At 45.8% G+C, this 27,734-nt stretch overlaps 3 protein-coding genes across 3 annotated transcripts in view; 1 reads left to right on the plus strand and 2 right to left on the minus strand.

Annotated features, from left to right (window-relative positions):
- LOC309549119 (uncharacterized protein) overlaps positions 1-27,734 on the minus strand; it is a 2,919,967-nt gene that overhangs the window by 536,462 nt on the left and 2,355,771 nt on the right. The window lies entirely within an intron of this gene.
- Positions 1-27,734, plus strand: part of LOC309549117 (uncharacterized protein) — a 4,285,597-nt gene that overhangs the window by 425,801 nt on the left and 3,832,062 nt on the right.
- Positions 4,388-22,468, minus strand: LOC309548641 (uncharacterized protein; the record flags this gene model as incomplete). Its single annotated transcript, XM_082248610.1, has 4 exons — positions 4,388-5,309; positions 20,607-21,385; positions 22,072-22,118; positions 22,276-22,468. The coding sequence occupies 4 exons, from the start codon at positions 22,466-22,468 to the stop codon at positions 4,514-4,516; spliced, it is 1,815 nt and encodes a 604-aa protein (XP_082104736.1). The 3' UTR covers positions 4,388-4,513.

Below are 27,734 nucleotides of genomic sequence, written 5' to 3' on the forward strand. Positions count from 1 at the left end.
ATCTCTTGAGTGCCTGTGGTATAAGAATAAGTCTTCTAAAGACTTCTTTTCAATAGCTTTTTATTAAAGATTTTCAACATACAACAATATTTTCCGTTAGCAGTACATAGATCAAGGTAATACATCATGAGAAAGTATAGCTTATACCATAAATTGTACATAAATTGTACAGAGTACCTCAAGGCTCTAGCAAAGCTCTTGGAGAGCCCCAAGATCACGCCAAAATAACATAGCCAGGGCGCCACTGAAGGCCGAGGCGAGGCACCCAAGAGGCCCGACACCCCTCTGGGAGCTTACTGTGCCGATGCCCCCCGGGCCCCCCCCCTGTCAATCCCACATCAGAGCTTCTGCAGGCCCCCAGAGACTATAGATCCACAATCTTCTCACCCTCCTCCTGCCATGCTAAGAGTAGAGGACAGATCAGGCCCCCAAGGTACTCTGCCATAATGCAATACAAAAAAAAGAAGAAAGTAGACAACAGTCAAAGTTGAAAACCAGTAGACCATCAACTGGACAGTCCCAACAACCATAACCTCCTGTAGTCAATTAACAATCAGCAATAAAAGATTACAATCAAGTGAATGGAATTCACGCTCAACTAGGATATTTTGCTTGCCACCCCCTCCCCTGCTGCTGGAAGACTGGGAGATTGTCTCCTGAGCTAAAAAAGTACTTTTCATACGAGTGGATTACTCTCACTCGGTTGATGACTTTGTAAACAGTGGGAATTTTGGTAGATCTCCAAGCCACCGCCGCATTAACTCTAGTCGCTGTTAAGATATGTGAGACAATACATCTATGCCCTTTCGGAATGGAACGGATACCCAAATTTAGTAAAGCCAATGAAGGCGACATTGGCAGTTTTAGACCCATAACCGAGGCCACCAAAGCATAGATGGCCACCCAGTAGCTCCACAATCGTCTACACTTCCAAAATACGTGGAGTATAGTACCCCTGGCCCCACAATCTCTCCAACAGGTATCCAAAGAGTCCTTATACATATGGACCAGCATAAAAAACGCCTTCACAGATCCTACGGGCTGCCAAACTATGGCCGTGCGCTCCACCCGTACAAACCGGAAACCGGAAGTTGGACGTGACCGGACCGGGAGCACCCACTCACAATATAGGAGCACCGGCACTTTGGATAGAATATCCTGAGCAAGCACTCAGCACTTTGTTGTGGATTTGTTGGTTTTGCACAAAGACTGTCACTCAGCACAATATAAATTATTAAAAAATTTATGAACAACTTTTTATATGAACTTTGCACTGGAGATATTTATTATTATTTTATTTACATATTTTTTGATCACTATCACTACAGCACTTTATATTTATATGCACGATATTTATTAGTATTTATGAATATGATTATATATTGTAGAGTTTTTTACATTTGATATAGTTTAGCACTAGCACTTTGATATAACACTGATTAATAAGAGTAACAGTGAGGAATTTTTTTGTGCATATGTATACACAATGAGAAAGCAGCGCTGATACTTTATCAATCCTCAAGCCAAACATACTCATGTGTCCCAGACCTCTTCAGGGCAATCGATGCATCCACAGGGCGACCCGGATCCCAGAGGCAGGAACACAACTGCTATATCTGGGTTGGGCACGCTTAGGAGACGTGCAGAATGGAAACATTTGTTTTGTTTCGGATAGATTCGTTATGTTACTAATTTCATTTTGTTTTGGAATTCGTTAAGTTTGGTTCCGGAATTAGTTTACTTTTCTATAGTTTTTATAAAATTTATTTTAATTTTCGGTAAAATTCGTTTAGTTTATTAATTTTCTAACGAATTTCAACTTTTCAGAACGATTGGAATTCCGATCGGTCGAAAATGATCAACTGATTCAAATTCTGTGTGAAGAATAGCTGGTTGTTAAGCAGGGGGCTGGGAAGCCGGCCGCCCGCATCCTTACCAACCGATGACTCATCAGCTGTCAGCGGCTTCCCCACTGACAGATGAATGGAAAGAAAAGAATGCCGGCATTGCCCGGCAATATAAAAATGTTTAAAAAAATGACATGGGGACCTCCCCCCCCAGTCTATACCGGGCCCACGCCAAAATGTTAAAAAATAAATGGCGTGGGGTCCCTCAAAATCCATATCAGACCTTTACCTGAGCATGCAGTTCGGCAAGTCAGAAAAGGGGGGACGAGCAAGACCCCCCTCCTAACCCATACCAGACCACATACCCTTAAGATGGGAGGGTGGGTTATTCGGGGCACCTCTCCCCCTCCACCCCAAAGCACCTTGTCCCCATGTTGATGGGGACAAGGGCATCTTCCTCAAACCGTGGCCTGTGCTTGTGGTGGTCTGCAGGCAGGGGGCTTGTCGTAATCTGAAAGCCCCTTTTTCCAAGGGACCCCCCCAGATCCCGCCCCCCCCCCCATATGAATGAATATCAGGACCATAGGACCTGTACCAACTCACCCAAAAAAGTGTCAAAAAGTAATAAAAACACACACACAATTTTTGAAAAATCCTCTATTATAAAAAAAAAACCCAGCGTCCCCCGATGTAGATACGTCATCAATCACAACGCCCGCCGCACCCAAAAAATAAATAAAAAAAGACGCTCTCACCGTCATAGAGGCTCTCTGCATACTGCAGGCTCCCCATTTCACATCTTTTATATAGGTAAGGGGCGGGCCACCTGTCTACAACACCTGGTGGCACCGCCCTTTCTGACATCAGGGCCCCAGCATGCACCGATCCATAATATCAGAACGGGGCAGTGCCACCAGGTGAAGTAGACAAGTGACCCCGCCCCTTAACTATGTAAGAAATGTCAAATGGAGGAGGAGCCTGCAGTAGTTATTTTATAATAAAGGATTTTTCAAAAATTGTGTGTGTTTTTCTTACTATTCTAATTCTAATAGGTACAAGTACTATGGTCCCGATACTCATTCACATGGGGGGGGATCAAGGGGCCCCCTTGGTAAAAGGGGCTTTCATATCACAAGCCCCCTGCCTGCAGACCTCCACAAACACAGGCCATGGTTGTGGGGAAGAGGCCCTTGTCCCAATCAACATAGGGACAAGGTGCTTTGGGGTGGGGGGCAGAGCTTCTCCAAAGCACCCACCCCCCCATGTTAAGCACATGTGGCCTGGTATGGTTAAGGATGGGGGGGGCCCTCACTCGTCCCTCCCACTTGCCTGACCTGCCAGGCTGCATGCCGGGATAAAGGGTCTGGTATAGATTTTAGGGGAGAACCAACGTCGTTTTTTTTAAATATAGGCCCCGAAGGGCCTGGTATGGACTGAGGGGGCCCCCCCGATTTTTTTCCATTGCTGGGCAATGCTGGCATTCTTTTCTTTACATTCATCTGTCAGTGGGGAAGCCCGCTGACAACTGATAAGTCATGATTGGTAAGGATGTGGGTGGCCGGCTTCCCCGCTTGCTGCTTAACAACCAGCTATTTCTTCACACAGAATTTGCATCGGTCAATCGTCTTTTTTGACTGATCCGAATTTGAATCACTCCGAAAAGTGGGAAATTTGTTAAAATTTGTTTGTTTATTAATTTTCTAACAGATCTCAATGAAATTCATTACAATTTCATTTAGAGATTTGGATACATCTGAATCTAGGAATAACCAAAAATTTGACCGAATTTGTATTCACACCGAAACGTATTTCACGTATCTAACACTTAATGGCCACCCGCTAACAGCTGGGCTCCCATCCAATGCAAATGACCTCCGATGGCAGGGCCCACTCTCCAGGCATGGATCCTCTACATATGTGTGCCATAACACCACCCCGCTGATAGCTGGGGACTCAATGACCACTCGGGACATCCTGGAAGACTTCTGGATACCAAAGGAAGCTCCTGACATCCCGCACAGCTGCCCAGCACCAGACCCGCCCACCAATACTTCCAATAGGTAGGAAAACTTCATACAAAAATGGTCCTATAAGTAAGGAGGACAAAAAAAGAATGCAGCCATTGGCTTATCCTGAACATTTCTGGGGGTGGGGTCTTATAGGGGAGGAACGAGGGCAGGGCTACCCAAACGTATGCTGTCATGGACATCTGTCAGGAAAGCACATTATGGCCACTAGATGGAACTGACCATTATAGGAAATCCCAATTCGCCATGACTGGGGGAATGTGGGTCACATTTCATGAACACATTTTTACTAACCAGATCTGTAAGCGTTTGTGAAATCTTCCTGCACAAAATGTGCCAATGAAAGGTAAGGACTCCATTTTTATTTTTCTACTGCTATCAATGACCAACACGGGACAACACTTCATCCATGTCTTTGGTGCTATCTGATCTCCTTATGAAGTGTTTCTTACATGATGAAGATCAGCCATGGAGTATGTACATACATCTGAGGTGTATATCAGGGTGTGCTTCTTCCCCACATGTCCACCAACATTCATATAGAAGACATTTCCCGCACTCAAGGCACTAATACACCTCCAGGGTTGTGTGGGATCCCTAATGTACAGGAAGACAGAACTTCAGTGAGGAACATTTCCCTCACTCAGGACCGGAATACGGCTTCTCTACCGTGTGAGATCTCTGATGTTTGGAAAGATTGGACTTCAGTGTAAAACATTTCCCGCACTCAGGACAGGAATACGGCTTCTCCCCAGTGTGAGATCTCTGATGTTTGGAAAGATTGGAATTATCTGAAAAACATTTCCCGCACTCAGAACAGGAATACGGCTTCTCACCAGTGTGCGATCTCTGATGTGTGGAAAGATATGACTTCTGTGTAAAGCATTTCCCGCACTCAGGACAGGGATACGGCTTTTCCCCGATGTGCAAACTCTGATGTCTAGAAAGAGCGGACATCTGTGAAAAACATTTCCCGCACTCAGGACAGGAACAGAGCTTCTCACCTGTGTGCCATCTCTGATGTGTGGAAAGATATGACTTGCATGAAAAACATTTCCCGCACTCAGGACAGGAATACGACTTCTCACCCGTGTGAGATCTCTGATGTCTGGTAAGAGCGGACTTCTGTGCAAAACATTTCCCGCACTCAGGACAGGAATACGGCTTCTCACCAGTGTGCGATCTCTGATGCATGGAAAGAGCAGACTTGTGTACAAAACATTTCCCGCACTCAGGACAGGGATATGGCTTTTCCCCCGTGTGCAATCTCTGATGTAGAGAAAGAGCGGACATCTCTGCAAAACATTTCCCGCACTCAGGACAGGAATACGGCTTCTCCCCAGTGTGCGATTTCTGATGTGTAGAAAGAGCGGACTTCTGTGCAAAACATTTCCCGCACTCAGGACAGGAATATGGCTTTTCCCCCGTGTGCAATCTATGATGTGTGGAAACATAGGACTTGTGTGAAAAACATTTTCCGCACTCACGACAAGAATAACGCTTCTCACCAGTGTGTGAGCTCTGATGATTGTGAAGACTAGACTTCTGTGCAAAACATTTCCCGCACTCAAGACAGGAATACGGCTTCTCCCCCGTGTGAGATCTTTGATGCTTGTAAAGAATACACTTCAGTGCAAAACATTTCCCGCACTCAGGACAGGAATACGGCTTCTCACCAGTGTGAGATCTTTTATGCACATTAAGATTGGATTTAAAACTGAAGCTCTTCCCGCACTCAGCACAGGAGAACCTCTTATCTGTTGTAAGGACGGCACAGTCCCTCACAGTCTGAGGTTCCTCAGGATAAGAGGAATATGATGGTCCATCTACACTGTGTGGTGCCGGATGGACATTGGAGGTAGCCGGGTTTTCTCCTGGACTATACTGTGTGATGTCCTCATCTTCTACTTTACAGTCTGGAGACAAAGTGAGACAATCCTCTGAGGTTTTCCTCATCTCCCATCCATCTACAAAATAGAAATACAAAGATTATTACTAGACATCAGCAGATTGGTTCCCCTAAACCAGGACTCCGCCCACATCAGGCAGCTTTGTCTCTGAGGATCTTACAATTCCCCCCTCAAGGTAACTAGTAAATGGGTCCTCTGATCTCCTACCAGTTAATTTCTTTATTCATGGACCTTAGTCAGAGAGTGAGGAAACAACGAGAACTGTCTTTTATAGGAGTGACAGTGATGAGGGGATTATAGGACGGGTGTCCCCTCCCCCTCTATCACTCATGGCCATCTTCCTAACACAAACAGTCCTGCATTTCCTTATTTAGTCCATGATTTAGTCATGAATAACAGCGGGGCTGAGCCCCACCAGAGGTTAGAGAGTGAGGGTGGGGGGAGAACAACCAAGATGAAGACTGGACTGATCCTGAAGACCATATACTGTATATCTCTGGGGAAGTCCAATCAGGATGCAACACATCAGATGGGAGTGGTTGGAGGACATCATCACGTTAGGTGGAGTGCCCTTAAGTTACACTGAGACTGATGCTTGGGGAATCTGCAATGATTGTGTGTATTCAATGCTAGATTGCTTTTTTAACCTTGTGAGTGCTTTTCTTATCCATGTAATAAATATAACAGTGAGCACTATGGAGTCTCTATCTCTAGTAGCAGGAGCTGGCTACCTAAAGAGGAGGCTCCGCCTACATGTACCTGAAGGTGTGTGATTTCATGCTGGGTGTGTCCTCTTGGTATGGAGCAATGGGGTCCATCTGAAGAGGTGAGAGTACACCTGGCATTGCAGAGTGGCGCACTGTCAGCTTATTCTCCGTGACAAGAGAAGGGTGTATTTGTGGCACATTCATGTTTACTGTGGATTGTAAAACTGTTTGCGACTGTTCACCAGTGTGTGTGTCTTTTCATGTCTTTTCTTCAAGTTTTTGTGTGTTTGTGTGTAACAGTGTGTGCATTGTATAGATAGAATATACACGGCTCAAAAAAATGAAAGGAACTCAGTGACTTGGGTGTGAGACTATACAGACATATCCCTCCACCCGGCACAGCCAGCAAATAACAGAGCAAGTAACCCCGGGAGAATTGTTCTGTCAGAGATCTTGGTAGACCTGGGCATGGGGCAGAAGACCCAAGGTTCATAGCCCAGGGGTCTAGGCTGAGCAACATCTATGGTGAACATCAACATTTTACTGCCAGCTGAACCCCAGAATCTCCATAAATTCAGTCTAGAGACATAAATTTTGTCTGCAGCACAGAGAAGGAACATTATCCGAGAGGAATACAGGACGGGGAACACAGCTCAGGAAAGTGACCAGTGTATTACAGGCTGATTTCACCCAGTCCCCGCCCTACTCTGGACCAATCAGTGAGCAGTATGGGTGGAGGAATGGATTTAGTGTTAAGGACCCACCTGTGCTGATCTCTGTAGGAGTGTCCTCCTCTATAAATGTCCCCGTTATTCCATCCTCCTCCATAGACTGCTGATCATCCCTCACATACCTCTCTTCTTCTTCTGCTTTAACCTCAAATTCTATATCGATTGGATCTCCACTCTAAACCAAGAAAATAAGAGAGAATATCTGGAAGATATAAGCTTACATAAAAAACACACACATCCCCTCCACAAGTCCATGTTCTAGATACTCCATCCCACCAACCTTGTAGCATTGAGGGATGGTGTGACCTTCCTGTGTGGAATCCCGGGAATACAGAGGACGGGGACATCTCTCTGGTGGGTTTCTGGTATTAGGTGGCTATATCATATTGTGTCCTTCTGAAACCTGCTCCATCACTCGATACTCCTCATCCTCCTCTTTATACGCTTCTTTTACAACAATATTTTCCTTGAGGTTTTCATTCTGGAAGATATAATAAAATATTCATTGTAAAAAACATGATTGCTTATAAACCATAACTACCAATAATTGTCACTCATCTACCTGATGATGGCGAGGGATGGTGTGACCTTCCTGTGTGGAATCCCGGGTAAACAGAGGACAGGGACATCTCTCTGGTGGGTTCCTGTAGCTGGATGACTTCACCATGGTATCCTGGTACAGATCTTTGTGTACTTCCTCTATGACCCCATCCTCATCATCCTCCTCTTTTATTTCGTCTTTAACATCAACTTTAGAATCTCTCAGGTTTCCACTCTGAATATATAATAAAAATGACATCAATGGTAACAATGCAGATAATGTACAGATCCTAATGATACTATCAGTGATTGTTCCTCATCTACCTGATGATGCTGAGGGATGGTGTGACCTTCCTGTGTGGAATCCCGGGAATACAGAGGATGGGGACATCTCTCTGGTGGGTTCCCATTACTGGAACCATCTGTAGGAAACACACACACACTGTTGGGGACCATAAACCAGGCGAAGACAGAAAGTACAGTTAAAAAAAATAAAAATCACACCTTTAATGAAATAGAAAAAAAAAATAACAGTTCAGGAACGTAGTCAAAAACATAAGCCGGGATTTGGATGCCAGAGCAGGTAATCAGAGGAGCCAGGGTCAAGAAACCAGAAGCCAGCATAGTCGGAAGCAAAAATCAGGAAAAGGAATAGGAAGGGAAGTCAGCCAGGGCAAGTAACACAGGAACACACTGGAGATCATAGACCAAGCAAGGGCAAGGAGGAAATGAGCTCAGCTGCTTCAAAAGAAAACAAGGGGCTGGCTGTAGGCTGGACTAATCAGGCAGAAAATGGTAACCAGGTGAGTCATTGGGGTAACAAGCGGCTGGTAGTTACCCGACAGCTAAGCAGCTTCTGAACACTAAAAGAAAAGAGCAGCTCGCTAACTATCAGGAGCCCAGCCCTAACAGTACCCTCTTCCCCAACAATCCCTCCCCCTTGGGGGAGCACCAGACTTGAGGGGAAAATGTATATGGAAAGCCTGGAACAGGGCAGGAGCAATTACATCCGAGGATTAGACCCAAGAGCGTTCCCCTGGACCGTAACCCCTCTGTGAACTAGATAGCGTATGTGTCCACTAAACCTACGGGAGTCAATAATAGATTGTATCTCATATTCCACATGGTTGTCAACCTTAAGCGGGCGAGGGCATGGTACTGAGGTGGTATAGCAATAACACGTAAAGAAACATAGAATACATTGTAAATACGCATGTTGGAAGGAAGATCTAATGTGTAGGCCACTGGATTAACCTTACCCTCTCCCCAAATTAGTAGGAGGATGCAGGTAGGCATCAGTGGTCAGTCTGTACCTCTCTCTGGAGTGTTGCAAAGATTCTTGGACCTGCACCCAAGTGGAACAGAGTTCCTGAAGATGTTGCTCTAATGCAGAAATGCCTTGCGGAACAGATGTATCAGGCAACATAGATGGCTGGAACTCATAGTTCACCATAAAATGAGATAATCAGGAGGCGGCATTGATGGTGCTATTGTGAGCAAACTCCACCCAAGGTAACAGGTCCCACCAGTTGTTATGGTGGTCAGAAATATAGCAATGTAAGAACTGCTTCAAGGCTTGGTCGGCCCATTCTGCGGCCCCATTGGACTGTGGGTGATATGCAGAGGAGAAGGAAAGCGGAACTCCCAACTGTGCACAAAAGGCTCCCCAAAACTTGGACACCAACTGGCTAGCCCTGTCCGAGATGATAACTTTAGGTAACCCATGTAACTGAAAGAACTCTCCAGTGAAAATGGATTCCAGTTCCTTGGACACAGGCAACTTCTTTAGCGGAATGCAATGTGACATTTTGAAAAACGGTCAACCACCATAAGAATAACTGTGTTGCTATGGGAGTTGCGTAAATCCATAATAAAATTAATAGACAAGTGGATCCAAGGCCTCTCTTCACTGCGTATGGGTTGAAAGAGGCCCACTGGAAGGTGTCGTGGTGTTTTATTCTGAGCACACACAGGACAAGCGGCTACAAAGCTGGTTTCATGAGCACGGAGACTAGGCCACCAGCATTGTTGAGACATAGGCCATATGTCTCAACAATATGTCCATACGCCGTTGATTTTTTCCTGGGTGCCCAGCTGTCTTAGGTGAATGGTAGGGCTGGAGGAAAATGGTGCGGAGATTCTCGGGGACAAAGCAGCGGTCATGAGGTTTTCCAGGAGAATGGATCTGAGAGGGCATCATTCTCTCACCCAAAGGTGAAGTGAGACTAGAAAAAAATAGCCAAAATGCAGTCCGAAGGTATCACAGGAGTGGGAACAGACTCCATTTTGGAAGAGGAGGAAAACTGCGGCAATAAGGCATCTGCTCTTATATTCTTTGTATCAGGTATGAATGAGACTATGTAAATGAAGCTTGAAAAAAAAAAAAAAAAAAAAAAAAAGGTCCCACTGAGCCCTTCCAGGAGATAAATGTCTAGCCTCAGACAAGAATGAAAGATTCTTATGGTCAGTCAAAATGAGGGCCAGCACAGTAGTACCCTTGATGAGATGCCTCCCTTCTTTATGAGTTAAAATTATGGCTAATAATTCTCTATCACCAGTTTCAGAATTTCATTCTGCTAGAGACAATTTTTTAAGAAAAGTAGCCACAAGGATGGATAGAACTCTCAGGGGTAGGAGGTTGAGACAGGAAAGCACCTACTCCAGTCTCAGATGCATCAACTTCAAGAATGGTAACATGGGATCAGGATGTTCCAGCACTGGAGCTGCAGCAAAAGTGGCCTCGAGGGATTCAAAGGCTTTAATGGATTCCGGGGACCAATTCTGTGGGTTGCCCTCTTTTCTGGTCATACAGTATCAATGAAGGGGTTTGACCAGAAAAGAGAAATTACTCATAAATTTCTGATAAGAATTGGCAAAGCCAAGAAAATGTTGTAGAGCACGTAGACCTATAGGCCAAAGCCACTTTAAGACTGCAGATGGCTTCTCTGGGTCCATCGAAAACCTGGCAGCACAAATGACATAACCCAAAGATTGAACCTGTTCATGAAACTCACACTTTTCCAACTTGCAAAAGAGGTTGCTTTCTCTCAACCTCTGTAGCACACGGGAGAGACATCTGTGTGGAGGTTCTCTAGGGACTTAGAATATATGAGAATATCATCCGGGTAAACCAGCACACATTATGGCAGCATATCTCAGAGGACATTGTTAATAAAGTTCTGGAAAACTGCAGGAGTGTTGGAGACCAAAAGGGCATTACAAGTTATTCGTAGTGTCCAGTCCTAGTATTAAATTGCTATTTGTGGCCCTCATTAATCCTCACAAGATTGTATGTCCCTCGCAAATCGAGCTTAGTGAAGACCGATGTTCCCTTGAGGCAGTCAAATAATTCCATTATCAATGGGGTCAGATAAGTATTTTTAACAGTAATGTGAATGAGACCCCTATAATCGATATAGAGACTCAGTTGACCACTTTTTTTTTCACAAATAAAAAGCCAGCACTGGCAGAAGAGGATTTGCGGATGAACCCCTGGGATAGTTAAATCGCAACATACTTCTCTATTGCCTTCTCCTCTGAGACAAACAGTAGGTAATCCCGGCCATGAGGAGGAATGGCACCGGGGTTGAAGGTCAACTGTGCACTCAAAAGGCAGATGTGCCAAAATACCAGCCTGACCTTTGTCAAAGACATCACAGAATTCATGGTACTCTTCTGGCAATAAAGAGACTGAAGACGTGCACATGATCCTAATCACTTTCTAAAAAGATGTATTCGTGCATTGTGGGGACCATGACAAAACCTCAGCATTACAGCAATTTAAAGAGGGATTTTGCCTCTGTAACCAAGGATAACCAATGACAACTGGGTAATGAGGTAAGGAAATGACAAGGCATTTGAATTATCTCATGGTGAAGAGCCCCTACAGCCATGGTCAATGGAGTGGTTTCATGGGTCACATGGGCAGGCTGTAGAGGTCTCCCATCAAAAGTCTCCATGGTAAGTGGGGAGGCACGAGGCTGCAGTGGTATTGAGTGCTTCAACAGAAAGTGCAGTTAAAATCACACCTTTAATTAAATAGCAAAAATAACAGTTGAGGAACGTATAGTCAAAAACAGAAGCCGGGGTTTGGATGCCAGAACAGGTAATCAGAGGAGCAAGGATCAGGAAACCATAAGTCAGTTTAGTCAGGTGAAAGAAATCAGGAACCGGTATCGGAAGAGAAGTCAGCCACGGCAAGTCATACACAGAAACACACTGGAGAGCATAGACCACGCAAGGGCAAGGAGGAAATGAGCTAAGCTACTTAAATAGCAAAATGGGACTAATGAGGCAGATAATGGTAACCAGGTGAGTCACTGTGGTAACGAGCGGCTGGTAGTTAACCGACAGCTAAGCAACTTCTGAGCTCTGAAAGAAAAGAGCTGCTTGTTAAGTAGCAGGAGCCCATCCCTGACACACACTGTCTGAATACATTGTTTCTATGTGTTTATCAGATGATGGGGGATCTAGGTGGAGCCTTCGTACTGCTCTCTCCTTTACAATAAAGTCTCCTCTTACCCGGTGATGTGAGGGGCGGCTGATTCTCCATCATGACGTCCTTGTAGAGATCCTTGTGTCCTTCTAAATACTCCCACTCCTCCATGGAGAAATAGACAGTGACATCCTGACACCTTATAGGAACCTGACACACACAATGATGCAGTCACCATCTAGACACATCCCTTGTTTGTTACTGGATAATGTCCCAGAATTCCCAGCACCGCTCACCTCTCCTGTCAGCAGCTCCATCATCTTCTTGGTAACTTCTAGAATCTTCTGCATGTTGTGTCTCTCAGGTTTTAGGGAGTCACATGGAGGCACTGTGATGGTCATATGATCACCTGACTTCAGAAGAGGAAATCTCTGTTTTGGAGAACCAATAGGAATATCATGTTAGAATCCCAGAATCCTCCTCACCTCTCAGTCAGGTCTGTGTTTTATTAATAGATATAAGAGTGATGTCATGTGACCTCCCAGAATCCTCCTCACCTCTCCGGTCAGCAGGTAGATGATCTCCAGGGTGAGGTTTAGTATCTTCTCAGTCATGTGACTCCGGTCCTCCTTCATCCTCATTCGTTCTGTCACTCGGTCTATACAGGTTTCTGTCTAGACAGGTAAGGATAAAAATATATATGTAAGAGGAGAAATGTTCTGACTCTGAAGGGGTTAATCTAGGTTTCCACACTATATATGTGTGTATCATCATCTGCTGGAGATAAAAGACATCACAGTGACTATGGAGGAAGAGGACGGACATGACGGGGGGGGGGGGGGGGGTTATTGGGTGTAAATAGAAAATAAGATCCTATTACCTCCTCTGCTGCCTCTTCAAGCAACGTCTCCACTCTACTTCCTCCTTACTCACCTCTCACCCGGAACTTCCTATTAATACCTGACATCACTTCCTGTCTTCTATAGAGACTTCATGTCTGGGTAGAAGTGAGATCACCACCTTGTGGAGCTCAGAGGTACTGCAGCCCCGAGAATCATCTCGTAGTGTGAACAAGGCCTTGTGCTGCGTGTGTATGTACTGTATATTTATTTTATTTTTATTATTTTATTTCAGGTACTTATACAGCGCTGTCAATTTACGCAGCACTTTACATATACATTGTACATTCACATCAGTCCCTGCCCTCAAGGAGCTTACAATCTAAGGCCCTTAACTCTCATTAATACACAGTATGGCCAATTTTTTATACGGGATCCAATTAATCTACCAGCATCTCTTTGGAGTGTGGGAGAAAACCGGAGTTCCCGGAGGAAACCCACGCAGGCACAGGGAGAACATGCAAACTCCAGGCAGGTAGTGTTGTGGTTGGGATTCCAACCAGCGACCCTCTTGCTGCTAGGTGAAAGTGCTAACCACTACACACTGTGCCGCCCATATCTTTATAGATGGGGCCATCTCCACTCCTACCAGGGGGGGGGGGGGATAAATTACTGCCTATTACCATCACACGCTCACCCCCCCCCCTTTCCTGGCCAGGCCGGCTGCATGCTTGGATTAACAATTTGGTGTTTATTTCCTGATTGACCTCACACATCCTCCCATGACAACTTATATGGCTAAGCTCATGAAGACCACAACAAGCAAATAGGTGGCTCATTATCAGGGCTTGTTTTCTCAGAGGATAGGTGCAGGAACTCCCCCTTTGTCTGCCCCTACCCACCTCCAAGCACCATTCCTTAATTCCACCCCCTACCTACCTCCGAGCACCATTCCTTGGTTCCACACCCCTACCCACCTCCAAGTAACCAATTCCCTGGTTCCAACTCTGAGCACCATTCCTTGGTTCCACCCTCTACCCACCTCCGAGCACCATTTCTTGGTTCCACCTCCTACCTACCTCCGAGCACCATTCCTTGGTTCCAACCTCTACCCACCTCTAAACACCAATTCCTTGGTCCTCGTAGGAATGGATGGCACAATCTGAAAAAGACCAGTAAGCAACCTCTCCCCCAGAATTCAAGGTCTTTCCTGCCTTTTTGGATGAGGACTCTCTTTCTCTCTTCAATGCTTTCTGGACTCTTTGGAATTAGACACTGACTCAAGAACTGCAGTTTTCTTTCATTCGGCAGACATTTACTCTAAAGCAGGAGACTGGACTAAATGCAGCTCGTGGACATCAAATGAAGCTAGCCCTTAAAGGATACAGTTTAAACTCTTGCATTGCAGACAAGATTGCCCAACTTGTAGAATTATTCTTTAGGATAGAATCAATATTCTTCACCCCAACTTCCATTGCTTTGGAAGAGAGGCAAGGGTTAAGTCAGGTTCACAGGCTACAACTGCAGGCAGATATACGCCTTAGGGACAAGTCCAATACATAAAGTTACCACCAGAAGACCCTAAACCCCCCAAAGGACCCACCTAATCATCATTATTGAGTATACCCCTGAAGGACACAGCATCCCCCAATGGCAACTCCATGTATATGGCTAAGCTCATGAAGGCCACGTCAACCAAATAGGTGACTCATTCTACTGGAAAGCCTCTTCCTCTTCACAAGTGCCTAATCTGACATCCTGCAGTACAGGTAGAAGTATTCTGGTTGGGGTTTGAACTGAACAACCCAGTGCTGCAAGGTGATGACCACTAAGACATTCTGGTGCTCTATCCTTCTGTTCAATTTGCACTACTCTTCTAGCATGAGCTTCTAGATTAAACATCATAGGGAAAAAAGGCAATGCTCTCCTTTGGAAGTGCTAAAAATACCGTATTTATCTGTGTATAACACGCACCTTTTCTCCCTGAAAATCGGGCGTAAATAGTGGGTGCATGTTATACGCCGACATTTTCATTTGGCTGCCTCGGAAGGAAAGGAGGTGGGACGAGCACCGTCAGATTACATAGAGCATGGATCTCCTGCGTAATCGGCGGCCTTTGTAATACTAAGTCCAATCCCCTGGACTGTCATTGGACCAGTGTTTTGTCTATCATAGGAGCCGGGAGGCAGGACTTTTTATTAAAGAGGCCGCTGAGTAAACAGGAGATCCGTGCTCTATGTAATCTGATGTGAGGCTTCAGATGGGCACGGATCTGGCTGCATTTAGGAGGCTGCAGATTGGCACGGATCTGGCTGCAATTATAAGGCTGCAGCTTGACACTGATCTGGCTGCATTAATGAGGCTGCAGATGGGCACTAATCTGGTTGCAAGGGTGAGGCTGCATTGATGGGCACTTATAAGGCTGCATTGATAGACACTGACCCTTATTTTGCTTCACAGTTCTTTATTTCAAATTTCCTGAAACTTCCCCCTTAAAATTAGGGTGCGTGTTATACGTCTGTGCGTGTCATATGCCGATAAATACGGTACTTGCATTGCAGTTATCTCTGCAAGAAGGGAGGCACAAAAACCTGCTTATAGACCATCCTCATCTTCCTTTTAGGAATTGTTTGAAGAGGATTAAACTGGTCAGTTGAGTGATCCTGCAAGGGAAAAGCTTGACATGGTCAGAGTTGAGACTCCTTGTACATGCAGATCTGGAGAGGCTTCAGCCCCGTACACACGTACCGATTGTCGGCCGTAAATATTCGGCCGACGACCGATCGGCCGATTGTAGGCTTGTTAGTATGATGCTTCCGACAGCCGACAGCGCATTTTCGGCCGAACAGAATCTGTCGTGCAGGCATTAAAATTTTTGTTGGCCAACACCAGAACGGCCGATTGTTCGCCAGTCAGTAAAGATTTCGGCCGACAGACAGCAGATTAGCAAGACTGGGCATGCTCAGAAAAGAAAAAAAGACAAGGAAAGTTAACCATCACATGACATTACTTCTGCAGTCGTCTGTTGTTGGCCGACAAAATTCGTGTGCAGTCTTTTGCAGTTTTCAACAGACACGACAGCCCTGGACAAAAGACGGCCGATCGTTCGGTACGTGTGTACGGGGCTTTCATAGAAAGTGTCCATGAGTCAGCTTCCCATACACCAGCTTTATGAGGCCTGCAGAAGGGCTGACAATCCAGGAACAGTATCAGTAAGGAAGACGCTGCCCCCCTCCAGCTATGACCTGCATAGAGCAGCCACAGCATAGAAAGATTAGGCTGCAGCGGCACAAGGACCTGTCACAGTAAAGCCCCGTACACACGTACCGATCGTCGGCGAACGATCGGCCGTCTTTTGTCCCCGGGCTGTCGGTGTCTGTTGAAAAGTGCAAAGACAGCACAAGAATTTTGTCCGCCGACTACAGCCGACTGCAGAAGTGATGTCATGTAATGGTTAACTTTCCCTGTGTTTTTTCTTTTCTGAGCATGCCCAGTCTTGCAAATCTGCGGTCTGTCGGCCAAATTCTGTACTGACTGGCAAACAATCGGCCGCTCTGGTGTCGGCATACAAAAATTTTAATGCTTGCATGACAGATTCTTGTCGGCAGAATGTGCGCTGACGGCTGTCGGAGGCATCATACTAACAAGCCTACAATCGGCAGATCGGTCGTCGGCCGAAAAGCGTTACGTGTGTACGGGCCTTAAGAAATAAATCCATGATAAACAGACACAGTGCAAAGGAGAACTCCATATTGTTAGGAAAAAAATATTATACCATAAATAATTGCTACTCAATCTATGTAGTAATTTCTTTTTTTTTTTAAATCGCAATTCAAACTACGGCTGGTAAAGTCTCCTAAGGCCTGTCAAAAAAGACAGTGTAAAGGGCCATACACACTATAAGATTTTCTGAAGACTTTTTCCTTCAGATTTACCTTTTTTATGTAGTGCAAGGGCCTGTCAGATTGCATACAAATTGAAAGTGTTTAGGTTTGACCTCATATTATATGGTTTTGGTAAGTCTAAAGGAAAAAGTCTTCAGAAAATCTTATAGTGTGTATGGCCCATAACAGTTGTTTCTGTTTGCTGGTTGAGAAAAATCTGTAAGGGGTTAATTACTGCTAAAGGAATACTGACACTGCAGCTTCTCACATCAGAGCACCATCCCAGCAGGTGAATAATCAAACAGACCCTGCCATACAGATGTAGAGCCCTCCTAGGTAGGGGCTAGAATGAGTGGATATAGTTTTTGGTTTCTCTGCCTAACAGGGACACAGCTCATGCTGTCTTGATGATTCATACTGATTCAATAGCCATAGATTATATTGGACAGGTGGATGGAAGCCTGGCAGATGAGAGCATGGATGTCTGTACAGACCTGGCCAATTAGAAGGGGATGTGCCCCAAGGCATGCTGGGTACCTGTATTTATATCTGAAGAGCACATGGGCTCGTAGTCCAGTCCAGTCTACCTCTAGGGAGAGAGGTCTAAGTGGGGAGGATGCTGCTGTCTCTCCCTTGCAGAAGCTGCCAGGCAGCCTTGGGTGGGCGACATGAGGGCCTAAAACATTGAAGTTGCAACCCCATTGGTCCTTACGAGGGCTGACTGAGGGAGGATGTCTGCGGATCCTGTCTGGTACTACTGAGGAAGACTGGTGTGTGTGCTCCAAGAGCCTTGCGAGTATATACCCCCACAGGGGATCCTTGGGACTTGTGCTGTTAGATCCTCCTCTGGCTGCTAGAAGTCAGTTACTGGGTGCAAGCTAAAGGAGACACTGGCTAGTGTCTTGAAGAGGCAAGGTTCACTGAGTTCCTTCAGCTACAAAGGGACTTGTTCATCCCATACAGGTGCTTTATGGTCCTGCAGATGATCTGCGATACAGTTCTATTGAGAGAGTTGTCCTCACCTGTGAACAGTTATTTGGAGTATCCTACTAAATCCCTTCTCTTAGCCCACAAAAATGGGAAACTATAGATGTTCACAAGGAACCACTGTCATATGTACGGACTTTAAGGGCACAGCATGAGACAGATAACAACTACATGGATTTATCCTGAAATAACATTTATTGATTTATCTAAAACCAGATCTCAATAAAATTACAAAACTGGCCCCAAACTGAGCTCAGCTCGTACACAGGAGATCAATGTCTCCTACTAATTTCACTCATGTATATCATACATATATAAGGATAAGTTGGTATATATCATAAGGTTCGTGTAGGTATAGATATTTTGTCTGTTCACTGGTCACGCGTTTCGCACAAGGCGTCTTCAGGACTATGAAGATGTACAGACAGTTTTCTTTTAAAAAAATCAGACTCGATATTAGTGTTTCATATACATAGAACATAATCTGTATTTATGTACATCATAATAAATACAAACATGGCTTACTAGCACACAGCCTTCCTTCCAACCTCCAACAAATTAACCACACCTGGGGCGGACACAGGGGGGAAAATCAGACCAAAATGTGTTGTATATATAGGTATCTGTCCTGATGATCCTAGGTACAAGATAAAATAGATATGTGTAGTAGTGTGAGGAGTAATTGCATTCTCTATTCTATATCTATTCATACAGAAAGGAGGAAGGATAATCACCTTATGAAGATAGCAGGTTGGTATACACCGGATGGAGTTTATACTCCCATAATATGTGGGTGTCTCTCTCTATAGGGGTCACCTAGGTATATGATCAAAGATAATCTTGTTTATGACTCATAGTTAGTGTATTCTTGTCTTTAATAATGTAGGTTTCAGCCTACCTGTAGGTTAGGTATATCTCTTGGATATACTTACCGCCCCTTACCTATGTAAGAAATATCAAATGGAGGAGGAGCCTGCAGTAGTTATTTTTAATAAAGGATTTTTCAAAAATTGTGTGTGTGTTCTTATTACTTTTTGACACTTTTTTTGGTGAATAGATACGGGTAATAGGTTCCCGATGCTCATTCACATGAAGGGATCCGGGGGCCCCCTTGGTAAAAGGGCTTTCAGATTATGAGAAGTCCCCTGCCTGCAGACCCCTACAAGCACAGGCCACGGTTGTGGGGAAGAGGCCCTTGTCTCCATCAACATTGGGACAAGGTGCTTTGGGGTGGGGGGGACAGAGCTTCCCCAAAGCACTAACCCTCATGTGGGCTGGTATGGTTAAGGAGAGGGGGCCCTCACTTGTCTTTCCCACTTTCCTGACCTGCCAGGCTGCATGCCAGGATAAAGGGTCTGGTTTGGATTTCAGGGGAGAACCCATGCTGTTTTTTTTTTTTTTTTTTTTTTTACATTTTGGCCCCCGAAGAGACTGGTAAGGAGACTGGGGGGGGGGGAGGGGGACCACACTGTTTTTTCTATTGCCGGCACTCTTTTCTTTCCATTCATCTGTCAGTGGGGAAGCCCGCTGACAGCTGATGAGTCATGGTTGGTAAGGCTGCGGGCGGCCGGCTTCCTGGCTTGCTGCTTAACAACCAGCTATTTCTTCTCACAGAATTTGCATCGGACGATGGTTTTTTTTTGATTGATCTGAATTCGAATCGTTCTGAAAAGTTGGAGTTAGTTAGAAAATGAATAAACCAAACAAATTTTCACAGATTTCAACAAAATTTATTACAATTTCAATTGGAGATTTGGATACATTCAAATCTAGGAATAACCAAAAATTTGTCGGAATTTGTATTCGCAACGAAACAAATTTCATGTGTCTAAAACTTAATGGCCACCTGCTAACAGCTGGGCTCCCAGCCAATGCAAATGGCCGCCGGTGGCAGGGCCCACTCTCCAGGCATGGATCCTCTACATATGTGTGCCATTACACCACCCCGCTGATAGCTGGGGACTCAATGACCACTCGGGCCATCCTGGAAGACTTCTGGATACCAAAGGAAGCTCCTGACATCCAGCACAGCTGCCCAGCACCAGACCCGCCCACCAATACTTCCAATAGGTAGGAAAACTTCATACAAAAATGGTCCTATAAGTGAGGAGAAAAAAGGAAAGCAGCCATTGGCTTATCCTGAACATTTATGGGGGTGGGGTCTTATGGGTGAGAAACGAGGGCGGGGCTACCCAAACGTATGTTGCCATGGACATCTGTCAGGAAAGCACATTATGGCCACTAAATGGAACTGACCTTTATAGGAAATCCCAATTTGCTGTGACAAGGGAATGCGGGTCACATTTCTTTAACACATTTATAACAACCAGACCTGTAAGTATTTGTGAAATCTTCCCGCACAAAATGTACTCAGCCAATGAAAGGTAAGGACTCCATTTTTATTTTCTCCTGCTATCAATGGCCAACACTTCATCCATGTCTTTGGTGATCTCTGATCTCCTTATGAAGGGTTTCTTACATGATGAAGATCAGCCATGGAGTATATCTGAGGTGTATATCAGGGTGTGCTTCTTCCACACATGTCCACCAACATTCATATAGAAGACATTTCCCGCACTCAAGGCACTAATACACCTCCAGGGGTGTGTGGGACCCCTGATGTACAGGAAGACAGGACTTCAGTGTGGAAACAATTCCCTCACTCAGGACAGGAAAGCGGCTTCTCACCAGTGTGCAATCTCTGATGTGTGGAAAGATTGGACTTCTGTGTAAAACATTTCCCACACTCAGGACAGGAATACGGCTTCTCCCCCGTGTGAGATCTCTGATGTGCAGAAAGACTGAACTTCTGTGTAAAACATTTCCCGCACTCAGCACAGGAATACGGCTTCTCACCCATGTGAGATCTCTGATGTGTGGAAAGAGTTAACTTCATTGCAAAACATTTCCCACACTCAGGACAGGAATACGGCTTCTCACCAGTGTGCAATCTCTGATGCATGGAAAGATAGGACTTCTGTGTAAAACATTTTCCGCACTCAGGACAGGAATATGGCTTCTCTCCAGTGTGCAATCTCTGATGTGTGGAAAGATTGGACTTCTGTGTAAAACATTTCCCACACTCAGGACAGGAATACGGCTTCTCCCCCGTGTGAGATCTCTGATGTGCAGAAAGACTGAACTTCTGTGTAAAACATTTCCCACACTCAGGACAGGAATACGGCTTCTCCCCCGTGTGAGATCTCTGATGTGCATAAAGACTGAACTTCTGTGTAAAACATTTCCCGCACTCAGCACAGGAATACGGCTTCTCACCCATGTGAGATCTCTGATGTGTGGAAAGACTGAACTTCTGTGTAAAACATTTCCCACACTCAGGACAGGAATACGGCTTCTCCCCCGTGTGAGATCTCTGATGTGCATAAAGACTGAACTTCTGTGTAAAACATTTCCCGCACTCAGCACAGGAATACGGCTTCTCACCCATGTGAGATCTCTGATGTGTGGAAAGAGTTAACTTCATTGCAAAACATTTCCCACACTCAGGACAGGAATACGGCTTCTCACCAGTGTGCAATCTCTGATGCATGGAAAGATAGGACTTCTGTGTAAAACATTTTCCGCACTCAGGACAGGAATATGGCTTCTCTCCAGTGTGCAATCTCTGATGTGTGGAAAGATTGGACTTCTGTGTAAAACATTTCCCGCACTCAGGACAGGAATACGGCTTCTCACAAGTGTGTGATCTCTGATGCATGGAAAGATTGGACTTCTCTGAAAAACATTTCCCGCACTCGGGACAGGAATACGGCTTATCACCAGTGTGCAATCTTTGATGTGTAGAAAGATTAGACTTCCGTGAAAAACATTTCCCGCACTCAGGACAGGAATATGGCTTCTCACAAGTGTGCGATCTCTGATGTGTGGAAAGATTGGACTTCTCTGAAAAACATTTCCCGCACACAGGACAGGAAAGTGGCTTCTCCCCTGTGTGAGATCTCTGATGTGTGTAAAGATTGGACTTCTGTGCAAAACATTTCCCACACTCAGGACAGGAATACGGCTTCTCGCCAGTGTGCAATCTCTGATGCTTGTAAAGATTGGAGTTGCGTGAAAAACATTTTCCACACTCAGGACAAGAATACAGCTTCTCACCAGTGTGCAAGCTCTGATGATTGTTAAGACTAGACTTCTGTATAAAACATTTCCCGCACTCAGGACAGGAATATGGCTTCTCACCGGTGTGAGTTCTTTTATGTACATTAAGATTGCGTTTCACACGGAAACATTTCCCACACTCAGGACAGGAATACGGCTTCTCTCCTGTGTGCAATCTCTGATGTGTTGAAAGATGGGACTTTTGAGAAAAACATTTCCCGCACTCAGGACAGGAATGTGGCTTCTCACCTGTGTGAGATTTTTTATGCTCATTAAGACTGTCTTTGAAACTGAAATGCTTCCCGCACTCAGTACAGATATATGGCTTCTCTCCGGTGTGAGATATTTTATGACGATTAAGTCTAGATTTAAAAGGGAAACACTTCCCGCACTCAGTACAGGGAAACCGCTTATGTGTTGGAAGGACGGCACCGTCCCTCATAGTTTGAGGTTCCTCAGGATTAGAGAAATACGATGGCCCAGCACTGTCCCTCACAGTCTGAGGTTCCTCAGGATAAGAGGAATACGATGGTCCGGCACTGTCCCTCACAGTCTGAGGTTCCTCAGGATAAGAGGAATACGATGGTCTGGCACTGTCCCTCACAGTCTGAGGTTCCTCAAGATAAGAGGAATACGATGGTCCGGCACCGTCCCTCACAGTCTGAGGTTCCTCAGGATAAGAGGAATACGATGGTCCATCTACACTGTGTGGTGCCGGATGGACATTTGAGGTAGCCGGGTTTTCTCCTGGACTATACTGTGTGATGTCCTCATCTTCTACTTTACAGTCTGGAGACAAAGTGAGACAATCCTCTGAGGTTTTCCTCATCACCAGTTCATCTACTAAAATAGAAATACAAAGATTATTACTAGACATCAGCAGATTGGTTCCCCTAAACCAGGACTCCGCCCACATCAGGCAGCTTTGTCTCTGAGGATCTTACAATTCCCCCCTCAAGGTAACTAGTAAACGGGTCCTCTGATCTCCTACCAGTTCATTTCTTTATTCATGGACCTTAGTCAGAGAGTGAGGAAACAACGAGAACTGTCTTTTATAGGAGTGACAGTGATGAGGGGATTATAGGACGAGTGTCCCCTCCCCCTCTATCATTCATTGTCATCTTCCCAACACAAGAAGTCCCGCACTTCCTTATTTAGTCCATGATTTATTCATGAATAACAGTGGGGCTGAGCCCCACCAGAGGTCAGAGAGTGAGGATGGGGGGAGAACAACCAAGATGAAGACTGGACTGATCCTGAAGATCTCCATCATTGGGTTACTGACTCCTCCCTCATTATCACTTTCTGTTTAAGGCTCTAAAGTTGGAGGATGTTATCACATTATTATCACCATGTAAAAGTCTGTCCTCCAATCAAATCATCAGATATAAAATGTCCAGCTGGTAGGAAATGGGTGTAACAAAAGAGAATCCATATTATGTGTATATATAGCAGTGGGTAGAGGGGAGAGAGCAGAAGTCAGGAGTATGTAATGTACAACATAGAGTATATAGTGCAGGGGTCAGGAGTATGTAATGTACAACAGAGTATATAGTGCAGGGGTGAGGAGTATGTAATGTACAACAGAGTATATAGTGCAGGGGTGAGGAGTATGTAATGTACAACATAGAGTATACAGTGCAGGGGTCAGGAGTATGTAATGTACAACATAGAGTATATAGTGCAGGGGTCAGGAGTATGTAATGTACAACAGAGTATATAGTGCAGGGGTGAGGAGTATGTAATGTACAACAGAGTATATAGTGCAGGGGTGAGGAGTATGTAATGTACAACATAGAGTATATAGTGCAGGGGTGAGGAGTATGTAATGTACAACATAGAGTATATAGTGCAGGGGTCAGGAGTATGTAATGTACAACATAGAGTATATAGTGCAGGGGTCAGGAGTATGTAATGCAGGTGCGGACGTACAGGGGTCGCCATGGCAACTGGGCCCCATGCTGCAGGGGCCTGAGAGGGCCCCCTGTATGTATAGAGATGAGGAGCGGCAAGCGGAGCTGAGACCGGAGCTCCCCGTTCCTCAGCCGAACTGTAAATCGGCACAGAGGAAGCTGGTCTCAGATTGGAAAGTGAAAGCAGAGTGTGTGCTGTGCTCTCTGCCTCCCCCTACAGTCCAATACCCGGCAGGAAGTTACAGGAAGGTACAGTCCTCTCTCTGCCATTTTTAAAAAGGCTTTCTGTATGTATGTGCATTTATGTATGTATGTATGTATATGTGTGTGTGTGTGTGTTTATGTATATGTGTATGTGTGTGTTTATATGTATATGTATGTATGTATGTATGTATGTATGTATGTATGTATGTATGTATGTATGTATGTATGTGTGTGTGTGTGTGTGTTTATATGTGCGTGGATATATGTACGTGTGTATGCTGATATATATGTGTGTGTGTGTGTGTATATGTGCTTATATAGGAGTATGTATATGTGTGTGTATGTGTGTACATGTGCGTTTATGTGTGTGTGTGCACATTACTTTTAATCCTGACCCCATATATGTGTACAATCAGAAGTAATTTTTTTTTACAGCTTGTTCATAGTACCAGCAAGAAAATGTTATTCCTCTGAAAAGCGATCCATGCTCATATCGCTTTTCAGAGGCATTTGACAGGCGGTAAAAAGGCAATATGCTGCCTCCTCACTGCCTGTTTTAACCCCCGAATGCAGGGGTGGGGAACCTGCGGCCCGCACAATCAATCATTGCGTCCAGCCCCCCCCGTGCCGATGAGCCTGTGTATGCCAGCGGAGCTGTCAGAAGGAGCCGATGGCTCCGTCCTGACAGTGTGAGTCACAGAAAAGCTTCAGAAAAGGGTGGACCCGGGGCGCAGAGCAGTGTACCCTGAGCCCACCCATTTCTGTGACAATAGCGAATGAAAATTCGCTATTGTCACACGGATCCTCCTCCTAGCCAATCAGGAAGCGGGTCCGAGACCCGCTTCCTGATTGGCCGAAAGGCAAACACATGCCATTGGTCGAGGAGGAGGCGGGAGGACTCGAGGAGGGGGCACGCTGTGGTCAGCCTGCATTGCAAGGGGGCACGCTGTGGTCAGTCTGCATTGAAAGGGGGCACGCTGTGGTCAGTCTGCATTGAAAGAGGGCACGCTGTGGTCAGTCTGCACTGAAAGGGGGCACGCTGTGGTCACTCTGCATTGATGGGAGCACGCTGTGGTCAGTCTGCATTGATGGGGGCACGCTGTGGTCAGTCTGCATTGAAAGGGGGCACGCTGTGGTCTCTCTGCATTGAAAGGGGGCACGCTGTGGTCTCTCTGCATTGAAAGGGGGCACGCTGTGGTCAGTCTGCATTGAAAGGGGGCACGCAGTGGTCAGTCTGCATTGATGGGAGCACGCTGTGGTCAGTCTGCATTGAAAGGGGGCACACTGTGGTCAGTCTGCATTGAAAGGGGGCACGCTGTGGTCTCTCTGCATTGAAAGGGGGCACGCTGTGGTCAGTCTGCATTGAAAGGGGGCACGCAGTGGTCACTCTGCATTGATGGGGGCACGCTGTGGTCAGTCTGCATTGAAAGGGGGCACGCTGTGGTCTCTCTGCATTGAAAGGGGGCACGCTGTGGTCAGTCTGCATTGAAAGGGGGCACGCTGTGGTCTCTCTGCATTGAAAGGGGGCACGCTGTGGTCAGTCAGCATTGAAAGGGGGCACGCAGTGGTCACTCTGCATTGATGGGGGCACGCTGTGGTCAGTCTGCATTGAAAGGGGGCACGCTGTGGTCTCTCTGCATTGAAAGGGGGCACGCTGTGGTCAGTCTGCATTGAAAGGGGGCACGCTGTGGTCAGTCTGCATTGAAAGGGGGCATGCTGTGACCACTCTGCACTGAAAGGGGGCACGCTGTGGCCACTCTGCACTAAAAGGGAGCACGCTGTGGTCAGTCTGCATTTAAAGGGGGCTAGCTGTGGTCAGTCTGCATTAAAAGAGGGCACGATGTGGTCTCTCTGCATTGAAAGGGGGCACGCTGTGGTCAGTCTGCATTGAAAGGGGGCACGCTGTGGTCATTTTGCTTTGCAAGGGGGCACGCTGTGGTCATTTTGCTTTGCAAGGGGGCACGCTGTGGTCAGTCTGCATTGAAAGGGGGCACGCTGTGGTCAGTCTGCATTGAAAGGGGGCACACTGTGGTCACTTTGCTTTGCAAGGGGGCACGCTGTGGTCAGTCTGCATTGAAAGGGGGCACGCTATACCTTGATTACTGAAGGCCCCTTTCACACTTTTGTGACCTGAAAGTCACGCAATTTTTTACAGCGTTTTTTGCCGCAAAGCAATGCCCATTACATTTATGCATACATTTTGTACGGCCCCCGAATGATGTTACAACAATCCAAATGGCCCTTGGCAGAAAAAAGGTTCCCCACCCCTGCCCTAATGCATCATCACTATGCTGTAACTGTGTACAATGCACACAATTGTGGGGTGGTTGTAGTGCAGCCCCAGTGCTGTCTCTGCAGCTACAGGGTGAACAGCTGGGGTTGGTAAAAACACAGTTAAAGCGTGTGGTTTTACCACCCCTCAACCCCACATGTGAACAGGCCCTTGGTTCACATCTGTGCAGCTGTGTGCTGTGTATAGGGGGGCAGCAAATTCATTTCAGTGGGCCGCCCCACAGAAACACAGGGAAAAAAATTCCCTTTTTTTTTTTTTATTGTGCTGCAGCAAAAAAGCACCATGTTTGCCAATGTGTAGGGGTACCATTAAGAATGAATGACACCTCTGCATGTTTGTCTGCGTGTCGGGAACACGTGCAATTTACGCGTATTCTGTGACACAGAGTAATGTGAAGTATGCCTTAGACTGGGGGGCCTCCAGACTGAAAATACTTTCACGATGCCCTGACTGGAAAAAGATGGAGAAACACCGGCATAGAGGAACCCGTCTCTCCATTTTCTTCCTGCAGCCGCTGAATGCCTGGGGGAGGGAGAGGAGGAGAATCGGGGGGAAATGAAGAGATTGGTTCCTTTATATGCAGCTACCCCCACAACTCCTCATTATGCAGCTTCTTTCTGCTGCCCCCCCCCCCCCTCGTCCCTACAGCTCTGCAAGGTTCCCTCTTCCCCTATCCCACCGGCTGCTTCAGGGAATCTGTCAGGATGAAGCCTTTTCTGAATGGAGAGTCAGTGATCAATACCGATCACTGACTCTGTCTATTCATAACTGAAACATAGTAAACTGTATTTACAATGCTTCAGTATGTGAATGAAAGGGAAGCTCTGTACAGAGCTATTCCTATCCATTTATTCTGTGCAGCTTCTGTGAGGCTTCAGAGAAGGAGATGGAAAGCTGTGTCTCAAAGGTGGAATATCAGGGGTCTGTTGAGACTCCTGATATTTCACCAAAGCCCCCCAATGGGGCTCCTAAAAAATGAATAAAGCAAATGGTAGAAAAATTTTATAAAAAAAAAATAAAAACTACTGACCAATGGCAGAACTACCACACAAACATTGCATTTGCGTTCCGCCACCAGGCTGGGAGCGAAGGGCCCCATCCGGGAGGCCCTTTATGGTTTCTTGCATCAGGGCCCTGAAGGTTCTAGTTACGCCACTGATGTAATGTACAACATAGAGTATATAGTGCAGGGATCAGGTGTATGTAATGTACAACATAGAGTATATAGTGCAGGGGTCAGGAGTATGTAATGTACAACATAGAGTATATAGTGCAGGGGTCAGGAGTATGTAATGTAC

Source organism: Pelophylax lessonae (assembly GCF_965119305.1).
Source record: "Pelophylax lessonae genome assembly, chromosome: 3".
In the NCBI taxonomy this organism is placed as follows: Eukaryota; Metazoa; Chordata; class Amphibia; order Anura; family Ranidae; genus Pelophylax; species Pelophylax lessonae.